Here is a 12,732-nt window from a genome sequence, read left to right as displayed (position 1 = left end):
CTAAATGCCCAGAGTCCTTATCTCATGCTGAATCTTTTCTTTAGATCCAGAGGAAAGTGCATCCAGAGCCTTCTTCCAAGTCTCCAAGGCTGGAGAGCTGCAAGTACAGTGACAGCGGGAGCTGTCGAAACGAGGGCAGGAGACAAGGACATCAGACAGCCCCTGTTCAGTAACAACCCCTTTCCATCCCGCTTTTCTGTCCCAGCTCAGCTTGCTCAGCCATGAACGTCTCCGTGCTTGGCAGCCAGCTGAGAAACCCCGAGCCCCAGGATGTGGCCGCCTTCACTCCCATCTCTGTCGTTAGGAGCATGACGAAGAAATCTGACGCCCTGCCCATGATCTCAATGATCGTGGCCATCTTTGTCCTTTTGGCCATCTTCATCATCGTCGTGGTGCACTATGGCCCTCAGCTCCGCACCATCCAGATCACCCTTTACCACGAGCCCATGCCACAGGACTTGGACGACGGGGTGCACCTCACGGACTGGAAGAAGCTGGGCTCCCAGAAGAAGCTTCCTGCCCAGCCTGGCCAGTGGGAGCTGGGCGGTGTGGCCACAGCTGGCCTGAGCTGCCAGTGCTCCTGCAGGCACCACCTCCCCTGCAGGAGCGCCGAGCCCAACGTCATCGAGATCACCTACCTGTGAAAATAGGGACTGGGATGATGGCTGATTGCAGGAATCATGTCTGTCTCCAGGGGGCTGAGTGTCACTGCAGTGACCCATCGGCAGCCCCTGAACATCCAGACCCGTGTCCCTCTTGCAGTGCACAGCTCCAGACAGGCAATGACACCGTTATTTGGCTGCACCAGGCAAAAGCTGAGTCCTCAGCCCAGGCTCTGGGACTGTGTCAGCCTACGTGGGACAGCTTTAGCATTTTTCTTGCCCTGGTTTCACCCACAGGCTGTCCCATGCTGCCTGGAGTGCCCAGGAGAACCATCTCGGTCCCTGCTCTGGGAGCGCTGACTTTACCCTCAGCCCCTTGGCAGGAGCTGGAAGTTGCCTGGTCTGGAGTTGCTTTCTGGATTAAGGACGTTTCCACATGCACAGTGTCCCCATTATTCTGATGGCGTGGCACAGAAAAACCTCCAGTCCCTTTTGCCCTCCATGCCACGGCCCCTTTCCCTCTGCTGGAGAGCTGGACCCTGTCCTCCCTCCTGCCGGCCCTGGAGAGGGCTCAGCCCGCTGTGACAGACAGCCTGCAGCATCTCTGTGCACCACAACAGGGCGTGGAGACCTGAGGGCATCTTCAGTGTGGTCATCTTCATCGTCCCCACTGCTGTCTGCTGCCCCCGAACCAGGAAAAGCTCTGTGCTCTGCTCGAGGGCCCAGGACCAGCACTGTTGGGATGGATGTTGGTGTGTCTCAGTCACCTCAGGCAGGTACAGGTACAGAGGGAGCAGATGGAAGGGTGAAACATCATCCTTGGCCCCGCAGGGTGACAGCAGACTGTGGTGTCCTGCTCGGCTCTGGGAGCCTTCCTGCTGCTGGAGGTGCTAGGCATCTCTTTGGGCAAGAAACTGGTCACAGCTTCTCCTCACTCAGTGGAAAGTGGGCGTCAAAGCCTGGCTTCAGTGTGTGGGCTCACAGGCAGTCCCTGGGGAGGGAACAAACCTCTGGGATCACCCTGAAGGATTTTGTTCTGGTGAGTAGTCCCGGAAGTCAAACACAGCTCCCACCTCTCCCCTTCCCACGCCAGCACAGCAAAGCCAGATCTGTGCCCATCCCAAGCTGCATCCTCAGCACAGATCCCTCTGGGCACTGATGGAAAAGAACCGGGGGCTTTCACCCCTTCCTCCAGTGCTGGGCATTGCTGACCTGGCAGGTGCTCCGGCTTCTTCCAGCTCACTTAATTCCAGCTTGTTCTCTCGCTTGCTTTAAAGTAGCAGTTGGACTTGCTGGAAAATGGTGGTGTTTATAATAAATATAATTTATATTATATGTTGTTGTTGTTTTCTGTTCTGATTTTATTCCATTTGTTTTCCGGAGGGTATAATGCATTTCCAGCTTTCCCACGCCTACGTGGATAAGGTGTGGATATCGTCTGAGCTGGAAACCACTGAGTCTCCCCTCCCATTGTATGTCAACACACGCTTTAGAGAATGGCAACACAGTGCTTATTTTTCAATTTATACATCTGTAATTAACAATACCTGAAGAGCTAATGACCTTCCAGGGACATCTCTTTAAATTATGTCAGTAGGTTGTGGTAGTCCTGGTGCTCACCTGCATCAGGGGTGAGGAGCAGGTGATGAGATCAAGAAAAACCTTCCCAGTGGCCACAAGATTTACACTGAGGTTATGCCGTGAGCTGAGGTGGTGTCACCCATCCAGGGCCCATCGCTGCATCAGCGCCCAGTTTTCATGGTTTTGTCCTTGGGGAGCAGGGAACGGCATTGTTAAAGTCTTTGATTGGAGAAATGGGAGCTTTTGTCACGGTTCCCACCGAAGGACAACTGCAGCACCCAAACACTGTGTCTGCAAAGATCGAGAATCACTTGAATATTAATAAAGAGGAAGATAAAATGGATAATTATTACTAAAACTCATCAATTTGCAGCCGCTCAGGACTTGTGAAGTTCTGATTTATCTTACAGTGTGCTTTGGCCTAGATCTATCACTTGCGCAGCTGAGGAGCTGGGGAACCCCCACCTTTTCCAAATGCTTTGCTGGTGTTTAGGTATTTCAAGCTGTCAGACTAAAAGCAAACAGAACTGGCAGCGGAACAGGGGAGCTGATGGGGCTCAGTTTTCTCCTGTGCTCATCCTGGGCTCAGATGCTCAGATCCTCCAGTCCAGCCCAGCAGCCCCTTTCTCCTCTATGGCCTTTTCCTGGGAAGATCTAGCATTGAAGTTCTGGCCTTCAGGATTTTTTTTTTCTTTTCTGGGAATTTCATTTGCAAACAGGTATTTATGTATAACTTGTTGAAATACAGGGGGAACAAGAGAAGAGTTAAAAATTACTGTAGGACTCAATAACAAACGAGCAACAATCTTTTGCCAGTTTTCTTCTCCAGAAGGACACCAATGGTTATACTTTAACCCAGCTTCTCATTTCTTTCTCCTACACCAGAAAAAGCCATTTTTACAGATTTTCCTCTTTTTTCTTTGGCCAGCTCAGCCGTTACCTGCCTATAGACCTGCTTGTTGTAGTGCAAGAATTTATAAAGCACGGCGGGGTTCTCAGGCGGCGGAAGCTGTGCATGCAAATCATCCTAACATCATTACTCTCTGTTCAAACACCGAGCTTGCTCCAATTTGTTCTGCTTCTAACTTTCTTCCCCTCCTTAATAATCTTTTTAGGAGCACAGAGCAGCAGCAATTCTCCTTATCTCTGCGCAGGGGAGCTCCAGGAGCATCCTGGCCGAGCCTGTGCGCTTAGCCACTGGCTGCGCTTCGCAGAGCCGGAGTCTCATTAGCGATTGCCCACTCCCCCTACGATTTCCCTCGTAATTAGGGCGTCCACCCGCTGCAGGGGGAGCCCCTGCAGGCCCCGCCGAGGCTCGCTGCTCCCGGGGCCGTTGCGGGTTTGCTGCCCGCTGCCACCGCAGCGCGGAGCAGCAGTGGGCTCTGGCGGCGGCTGCGCGCCCTGCAGGCAGCGCCCGGTGTCCCTGTCCCCCCCGGCCCCTTCTGCCTTTCCTGTCCCCAGCCCCGGTGGCACCGCAGCTGAGGGCAGCCTGGGTTGGGATGGGCCCAGTTTGGGGCTGCCGTGGGACGAGGCTGCAGGGAGAGGCGGTGAAGCCTGCTCCAGGAGGGATGCGAGAAGTTGGGGTCCCGAGTGAGCCAGCCCGAAGCAGACACAATGGGAGTGGGAGGCTCGGCCAGGTGGCGTGTGGCCGTCCCTTTCCAGTCTCCTTCTGCTTTTAGGGGGAAGGTGGGCTCGTGGAAAGGCAGAGCCCCCCGAGGGTCACCCAGCTCCCACGGGGTGCGAGGGGGAATCGCCTCCTTCCCCGGAGAAAGGTCCCCGGGAGCAGCCACGCATTTATTTGCCCCGTCCTTGCAGCCGTCCTGCACGCACAACGCCCTGGGTGTGGAGCCAGCGTCCCACCTCGGGGTGTGCCCCATCGCTGGTGGCCTCCCTGTCCTCAGGCGTTTCCCCCCCGCAGCGGAGCAGAGAGAACAAGTCCTGCTTCCCTGCATGGCCCCTGGGATAAGGTGAAGCCCCGAGCATCCTAACGAGGCTGAATCTGGGGACCTCTTTAGCTGTGCTCATTCTGAACTCTCCTTTGATTGATGTTATTTCTAAACTCCTCTCTTCTGATGTTATCTTTCACTATGATGGGAAACTTTCTTTTCCCTTTTCATTTCCGCTTCCTTAGGAGAAAAATGAATCATGTGTCTGACCCCGGCCTTTTACCTGCCTCCCTCCCACCACGCTGGAGCAGGGCAGACCCCTCCTGCAGGCTGTGCATGACCGCAGGTGCCTACAGCCAGGGAGCTGGGGAAAACCAGCTTCTGAGCTCTTTCCTGGTTATCTGGTGAAACTGGACCTGCTGGGTGATTTCTGCACGTTGGAAACGTGCCGAGCTGGTGGCTGCCCAGAGAAGGCTTCATCCCGGAGCAAGAAACCTGGGCAGGAATTAACGAGACAACATCCAGCACCTCGTGACAGCCTCTGTGCACCACGTACAGCTTGTGGCCCGCAGTCACCACTGCCCCAGCCCCAAACAGCAAATATTTGGAAGCTGCTGTGGAGTCTGAATGAATGTGGTCAGGCTGGGCTCTGCCATGTGGCGTGGGTGCAGCTCTGGGGGATCGGGGTCCCCCTGGGGGCCCCATGGCTGTGGTTTGCTGAGCCTGGAGGGCTCAGAGGGGGAGCTTCAGAGGAGCTGGGTTTTTGCACCAGCAAATGGCATTTGTGCCTGCTTTGGGCACCACCAGCGTTGTGCAGTAACTGAGCGCAGCCGGTGCTCTTTGTGGGCTCTGAATGGAAGGCCGTAGGGCAGCCAGGCTCCCAGGAGAGAAGGCTGGATCCTGGAGACACAACGCAGGCTGCAGAGGTCTCGGAGCACCTGCAAGCTGGGAACCTGCCTGCGTGCGGACAGGAAGGAAAAGTGGGAGGAAAACTCTTCCATTGTTAGCACCAATTATTATTTTACTGGCGGTGCTCCCGGCACGTCTTGGCTTATCCCCCATTTTTCTTCACTATTTTTGTTTGCATTCTTTTGCTTGCCTTCCTCCAAGACACGGCCGGTGTGGTTTGCAGCCCAGCAATGCTTTGGCAGCGTCCTGCAGCCCCACCTCTGCTGACGTCCCCACGGGCCAGGGTCATGGCAGGGGCTTGTTCCTGAGGCCATGGAGGTCCTGAAGCCCCCAGCAAGAAGCCGCCCCCTCCCTGCCGCCCACCCAAAGCCACGTGGGGTCTGTGGGACGTCCGCTCCTCCCGTGCCCAAGAGCATCCCTGTGGCAGAGCCTGTGGCTTTGCCTCCTTTAGCCGAGGAGGAAGCCAGCGCACAAAGAAGGGAAATGACCCGGCAAAGGTCACCTGGGGCTGGGGCCGAGCCCAGGACCAGCATCATGAGGTCCTGGTGCCACAGCTGAACTGTGCCAGAGCGGGACGGGTGTGGGTTTTTGTGTGCGAGTGGCACCAAATGTCACCCTGAGTGCCCAGGGGAAAACGGAGCAGGGTTGCACTCAAAAGCCACACGCTGAAAAACGCAGTGTGGGCACATCGCCCTTGAAACCAACAGCAAAAGGCAGTGTGAGGACTGGGGGTTGCAGGCTGGATTTGGAGAAAATTAAAACAGATCAGGGTAAGTCAGAAACCTGATGGCATGGGGAAGAAGCCTTTAGGGTGATGCAGGAGCAGAAGGCCATCATCGCTTCTGAAGCTTCCTGAAGCTCGCGCGTGGGTTTGGCTGGATGTAATGCACCGCGTGTTTTGCAGGTGACCGCAGCGGTGGTCCCTGCAGGCTGGAAGCGAAGCACATCCCCACACCTCGCCGGGCCGGGCGGCGTGCTGCTCTGCGAGCCCCCACCCCATGAGCATTGTGCCGACCCGGGCCTCCCTTTTCCTGTAGGTGGGGTTTCCATAGGAAGCACGGCTGGTCCACCTCCCACCGCCGGACACCGCTCCTGGGCTGCGGTGGTGGCAGTCCCTCTGCTCCCCGCCGTGGTGTCCCAGCCCGCGATGCTCCGCTTCCCGTCCTGGGGTGATGGCAGGGCTGGGGGCAGCCTCCGGACCTCCGTGCTCTTCTTGCTCCTTTCCAGCTGGTGAGTGGCGTTCGGCAACGGGAGAAGATGCGGCGGCTTCGTGCATGCCCTGAGGTCCGTTTGGGGATGCAGAGGCAGCTGGGGAAGCCCATGCCTGCCAGCCGGAGTGGCGGGGCTGTGGGCATCGTCAGCGGGCTGCTGCTGCTGGGTCGCTCCGCTCTGCAGCTCCCGGCCTTCTGGTGGTACCTCTTCCTCTCCGCTGACGCTCAGGAGGTGGCCACGTTCACGGTGCAATACCGGCTGTACGAAGAGGTGCCGGAGGGCACGGTGATAGGGACATTGGCTGAGCACTTCGAGTGGGGCGAGAGCGGCGAAACGGAGGAAAGCTTCCGTCTGCTGCAGAGCCCCAGGGGGTTCCCACTGCGCGTGGGGAGCGGGGACGGCGAGCTGAGCACGGCCGGGCGGGTGGACAGGGAGCAGCTGTGTCGGCACGGTAATCCCTGCTGGGTCTCCTTCGATGTGCTGGCCACCCGGCAGCTGGCTCTGATCCATGTGGAGGTCCAAGTGCTGGACATCAATGACAACGCGCCCCGCTTCCCCACACCCGAGCTGGAGCTGGAGATGTCGGAGAGTGCATCGCTGCGGACGCGCATCCCGCTGGACCGAGCCTTGGATGCTGATGCTGGCCCCAACGCACACTGCTCCTACACGCTGTCCCCCAGCGAGCACTTTGCGCTGGATGTCGTCTCCAGCTCCGATGGCACAAAGCACGCCGAGCTCGTCGTGGTTAAAGAGGTGGACCGGGAGCTGCACTCCTCCTTCGACCTTGTGCTTACGGCTGCTGACCATGGGGAGCCACCGCAGTCAGGTACTGCTTTAATTAAAGTCATCGTCCTCGACTCCAATGATAACAGCCCCGTGTTCGCAGAGAGCTCTTTGGTTGTTGAGGTTCGGGAGGATGCTCCTCCTGGGACCCTCCTGGTGATGGTCACAGCCACTGACCCTGACCAGGGTCCCAACGGGGAGATCGAGTACAGCCTCAGCAAGCACGCGCCCCTGGAGGTGCTGAGCACCTTCGGCATTGACGCCCGCACGGGCAGCGTGGTCCTGAAGCGCCCGCTGGACTACGAGGAGACCCACGCCTACGAGCTGGACGTGCAGGCCAGGGACCTAGGCGCCAACCCCATCCCAGCGCACTGCAAGATCCTGGTCCAAGTGCTGGACGTCAATGACAATGCGCCCGATGTCCACGTCACCTGGGCGGCGCAGGCACCTGTGCTCTCAGAAGCTGTCCCCAAAGACAGCTTCGTGGCCCTAGTGACAGCCAGTGACCCCGATTCAGGGAACAACGGGCGGGTGCATTGCTCCCTGAGCCCTGGGGACGAGCACTTCAGGCTGAAGAGGACCAACAGCCACAGCTACCTGCTGATGACCAGCGCCACGCTGGACAGGGAGCTGCGCGCCGAGTACAACCTGACGCTGGTGGCGCGGGACCAGGGCGAGCGCTCCTTGGCTGTGCTGAAGCACCTCACCATCTGCATCAGCGACGTCAACGACAATGCCCCCTCGTTCGAGAGGGCCGCCTACGAGAGCACTGTGAAGGAGAACAGTGAAGCGCCGACCTCTTTGCTCACTGTCCACGCCACTGACCCTGACCTGGGTTTCAATGGGAAGATCACCTACAGCATCCAGGACGCCTCGGTTTCAAGTCTGGTCTCCATCGACCCCACCACCGGGGAGGTTTTTGCCCTCCAAGCTTTTGATTATGAGCAGATGAGCAGCCTGGAGTTCTTGGTGACCGCAGAGGATGGCGGCCACCCCAGGCTGGCCTCCAACGTCTCTGTCCAGCTGGCTGTGCTTGACCAGAATGACAATGCGCCCGTTATCACCGAGCCGGTGCTGGTGGGTGGCGCGGCCACGCTGTCCGTCCTGGTCGGCACCGAGACAGGGTGCATCTGGGTGACCCCTGGGAACGGGAGCACCCTGGGGACAGCGGTGACCAACGCCACGCCGGTGTCATGCTCCGACGCTTCCCTCCTCTTCACCGTGGTGGCCAGGGATGGAGACTCCGGTCCCAACGGGGCTCTGAGGTTTGACCTCATGGGCGGGAACGGTGCCAGGCTCTTCGTGCTGGACCCACTCTCAGGGCAGCTCTTCCTCAACACCACCAATGCCACCAGCCTCACCGGCACCCGGTGGGACCTAGCCATCAGGGTGAGTGATGGCGGGGACGAGCCCCTGCACACCCAGGCATGGGTGCACTTGCTCTTCCGACGCCACGGGGCTTTTTCCAAAATCTCCGCCTGGGAGCTGGGGCAGCTGAGCCCGCCCGTGGTGGCTGTCATCTGCTTGGCCGCTCTCTTGGGTGGGTGCCTCCTCTTTTCGGCTTTAACCCTGTCCCTGCGCAGCAAGGAGAAGAAGGACGGCATGGCCTACAACTGCAGGGTGGCGGAGGACACCCACAGGCAGCAGCAGCTGAAGAAGCCGCCCCGGCAGATCCAGAAGGCCGACATCCACCTGGTCCCGGCGCTGCGGGGCCGGCCCCGGGGCGCTGAGCCCCTCCAGCCCTGCCCAGAGGGCTCCCCGCAGCCTCCCATCCACCTCACCCCCACTCTCTACAGGACCCTGAGAAACCAGAGGACCTCAAAGGACTCGGATGAGGAGCAAGGGATGTTCAACCTCGCCATCATGCAGCGCCGGCCCTGCCAGCCCCACAGACCCAAAAATGCATCCGTGAGCCCCCCAGACGTCCTGCCACATGGTGAAGGCTCGGAGAAGCCACTGCTGGGAGAGTCCCTGCTGTACCCACCCCAGCCAGTGGGCACCGTGCCGCAGGGACCGGGGCAGCCCCCGCCCCACCAGCACATCCTCAGGAGCCTGGTCCGGCTCTCGCTGGTGGCCCTGGCAGAGCAGAGCCCCAACGGGGAGTTTGCCATGGAGTCGGCCCCCGTGCAGGTAGGAGATTCTCCACGTCTTGCTGGAGGTGTGGAGACCCTCAGAATCTTGCCTAACCCTGGGGGTGGGCTGGGAACATGCAGGGGATGGTAGGGGTCTCCAGATGCCCACCGGGACATGCAGGGAGCTGTGGTGGAGGGCACCGGGCATGGGGAGGAGGGGACAACCACATGTACCAGGGGCACTGGGCATGGGGAGGAGGGGACAACCCCATGTACCAGGGGCAGGGGCACAAGGGAAGCTCGGGGCTAGGTGAGCTGCTCGGTGCCTTGTTTTCCCCCACGTGGGGATGCCGAACCATCTGCAGGAGGAGGAAACACTATAAAAAGGTGGCGCGGTTCGGAGGGGACATCCTGGCAGGAAGCAGCTTGAGCGGTGTTTGCAGGGCTCAACAGGCTTTTCCTGCCTTACAGCAAATCTCTCAGCTGCTGTCTCTGCTGCACCAGGGCCAGTTCCAGCCCAAAACAAACCACAGGGGAAACAAGTACACAGCCAAGAACGGCAGCAGGTAAGGTCTGCTCTCAGCCCTCCCCTGCCTCTCTGCTGCCGCTGCTTCAGTCCCAGCGGCCTCAGGAGCAGGGGCACCAGCTAACGCCGCTTTCATTGATCCGAGATGGGACAAGCAGCGGGGCAGGGAGGCAGGTCCTGCCTCTGGAGGTGGCTGTGCTCCTCTGCTCCCACCTCCATGCTGATGTGGGTACCAGCTCCCTCCTGGGGATGCTCTGGGGCACCTCTGGCAGCTCCCTCCACACCCACATGAGCTCCCCTTGACCACAAACCGTCTGCCTGTCCTTGCTGGGGAAACACCGGTGTGTTCAAGCACAATGGAAAGGTGCTATGGTGTTGCTATCTGTGGGTGAAAGCTCCTGAGAATGCCAGAGTTATTCACTGCCTCACCACATGCCTCCTGCCCATGCCAGGGGCAGACGCAGCTTTCTCCAACTTTCTTGTTGTCAGCTCCATCTGGACGGTGCGGGAGGGAGACCTGCCCTGGGCTGCGATGCTCCCTGCCCCATCCTGCACATGGGCAGCTGCTCCGAATTCATGGGGAAGGGCCAGCAGCTCCCTGTTATCTCGGGATCCCCCTGCAGAAGGATTAAAGCCCTCCTGGGCAAGAAATGTAGAGCAGCCCCATGTGTAGCCCAGCACGCAGCTGGAGCCCAATTTTCAGAGGGTCCGTGGCACCCCTGATCTCTATGCTTTTGCTTTTTTTAAAAAAAAAAACATCTTAGACTAAAATGATTGCAAAAGTGGCATTTCAGAAAGCTGCAAGCTTTGGCTGACCCAGCTGGAGGGCCATCTGCAGATGGATAGGGTGTGTGGAGCTGTTGGGTGACGGGCAGTGGGAGAACAATGCCCACATCCCACCTCGGGGTCACTTCATGGGTTATTAAGACCACAACCTTCAAAACAATAGGCAAGGCGGGAGCAAAAGCCTGACTTGAGCGTTTTGGGACCCTTGCAGGGCTGCGGGGCTGGATGCTGACTGCCTGAGCACGAAGGACAGCGGGCATGGTGAGAGCGAAGCCGAGGACCGCGATTCGGAGAGCGGCTTTGACCTCTCCGTGCCGCAGCTGGTGGGAGAGGAGCTGGAGACCCTCCTGGAGCCGCAGGCAGGTGAGGTGGCCTCGCCGTGTTCGGTGTGAGCTGGGGGCACACTGGGGCTGGTGGGATGTCCCCAGGGAACACGCCAACCCTGCTCAGAAGATGGTAGCAGCTGGCATTTGGCATTTTTTGCTATGTGCAAACTCTGCTTCCACGCTGACCCGAGAGCCTCTGCTTTATGGTCGTCTGGTCCATGCAGAGTGAGAAAGCAGAAGAGCTGTGCTTCTTGAGCCCTTCGTGACCTTCTAGACCCCCTGAGCCCCATCAGGCACCTCTTTCTTACCAGCCTGAATGGCTCTAGTCTTGTCTCCTGTTACCATCCTGGTTATTTTCTACATTCTTACTGATTTATTTTGCTATTTGTTGAGGTGCGGTGAGCAGAATTGTGCGCAGTGGTTAGGATTCACCTGCACTGGTGGTATGAGGTGTCTTCTGGTTTGGTCTTCATTCCCTTCCTGCCCAAGCTCCTACTGAACTGCTTATGGTGGCCCTGAAATCCCTCCTCTGCATGGGAGGGGGTCAGCAGTACACGAGGAGTCATACCCCATGCCAGTTATCCAACAGCTGGGGGCACAGAAACCCCATCAGACATTTTTTGCTCGTGTCGCTGGGTGTTGGGGCCTTCAGCAGCTCCTCACTTTGCCCTCTTTGGGGTGTTTTAGTGGGATCGGCACCACCACCAGCCACTGCTCCACGTCAGTTATCACTGTGGTGAGAAGCACAGGTCTCAGACTTTCTGTTGGGACTCCACTAATGGCCTCATGACCTCTCTTTATTGGGAAGATTTATTTCTGCTCTTGCTTCCCAGCTTTTAACTTGCATTAGTCCCTACCACAGCCTGGCTGCTAAGTCAGGTTAATGCAGAGCACAGCTCAGGTCCTCTGCAAGCCTGCCTGGTGCTCTTCTGCAAGCTCAGGTGTCCTCTGTCAGCCAGGACTCTTCATCTACCTCCTTCAAATACAGCAAGAAATTTGGAGGAAATTTGGAAAACACAATCTTGCAAACGCTGTGCCAGTTCTTGCCTGTGTAACAGGTATTCAGCTATCTGCTCATATAGAATAATTTCTGTGAATCTGCCCAGACTAGGCCTACCTTTATGAGCTCAGAACCTCATGTCACTGTTTCTACCTTCTGTTCCTCTGATACTGCCTTCATTTGAAGCGGTAGTTAACGAACAACAGCTAATAAGCCAGGCAATTTCATATCTGAGTTCCTCTAGCACTCTGAGGTGGATACCATCTGGGCCTGACATCGTCTGCATGTTCCTTTTATTGATTTGTTCTAAATCTCTTCCACTGGCATTTCCATTTGAAAGAGTTCGTCTGACTCACGTCCTGCAGCAGAGATTTCTTTGTGGAGCCTCCGTGCTCCTCTGCAACAAGCATAGGCATGAAGAATTCATCAAGGTTTGCTGCTGCGGCCTCACCTTCACTGGTCCTTTCACAACTCGGTCCTTCCATTCAGGCTCTCTAAGTCCACTGATAAGCAAAAAGCTTATGAGCAGCCTTTGGTGCTCTTCAGGACTGTTTATGGCCTGCCATGTTATGGTTTTATGCTCAGCTTATAACACTGGTTTATGTATTCTGCACGCCACCTGCAAGCAGGCTTTTAGCACCCAGTGAAGTAAGCCAGGGAGCGACTGCAGTAAATTCTGTAAATTCTGCACCTCTGTGCTGCTGTGCAGAGGGAGCTGCTTGCTGCCTACCTGCCCTTTTGTTCCAGCGAGGAGCAGAAGAAGCGGGGCTGGGTGAGACGAGAGCCACCAGCCTCCTCAGCTCTGAAGGGCAGCAGCGCGGGGCAGGCAGGCACAGGCTGCCCAGCTCCAGCCCAGGGCTCTGCCGACCTGCGCCAGCCCCAGCGAGGGGCTTGGATCTGTCCCCATCCAGTCCTGCCCAGCAGGTAGCATCCTGCGTCCCAGACAATCCGAGCGATGGCCACGCGTAGCCATAAAGGCACATCTCCCATTCTTGGATTTGATACAGTATTACCAAATTACTCAAATTCTGCAGTAAACACCACTGGTG

The 12,732-nt window shown here is 57.7% G+C and overlaps 2 protein-coding genes across 2 annotated transcripts in view; both read left to right on the top strand.

Annotated features, from left to right (window-relative positions):
- Positions 1-221: 221 nt before the first annotated feature.
- On the top strand, positions 222-644 carry SMIM33 (small integral membrane protein 33). Its single transcript, XM_035562910.1, has one exon. The coding sequence runs from the start codon at positions 222-224 to the stop codon at positions 642-644; it is 423 nt and encodes a 140-aa protein (XP_035418803.1).
- A 5,630-nt stretch (positions 645-6,274) lies between these two features.
- Positions 6,275-12,732, top strand: part of PCDH12 (protocadherin 12) — a 9,287-nt gene continuing 2,829 nt past the window's right edge. Inside the window, exons 1-3 of the mRNA XM_035562944.2 lie at positions 6,275-9,103; positions 9,517-9,611; positions 10,569-10,720. Of these exons, the coding sequence (XP_035418837.1) occupies positions 6,275-9,103; positions 9,517-9,611; positions 10,569-10,720 (3,076 nt within the window). The remainder of the gene's footprint in view (positions 9,104-9,516; positions 9,612-10,568; positions 10,721-12,732) is intronic.

This window comes from Cygnus atratus, chromosome 14, assembly GCF_013377495.2.
Source record: "Cygnus atratus isolate AKBS03 ecotype Queensland, Australia chromosome 14, CAtr_DNAZoo_HiC_assembly, whole genome shotgun sequence".
NCBI lineage: Eukaryota > Metazoa > Chordata > Aves > Anseriformes > Anatidae > Cygnus > Cygnus atratus.
The sequence above is the reverse complement of the archived record's forward strand: the minus strand, read 5'-3'. Positions and strand labels throughout refer to the sequence as shown.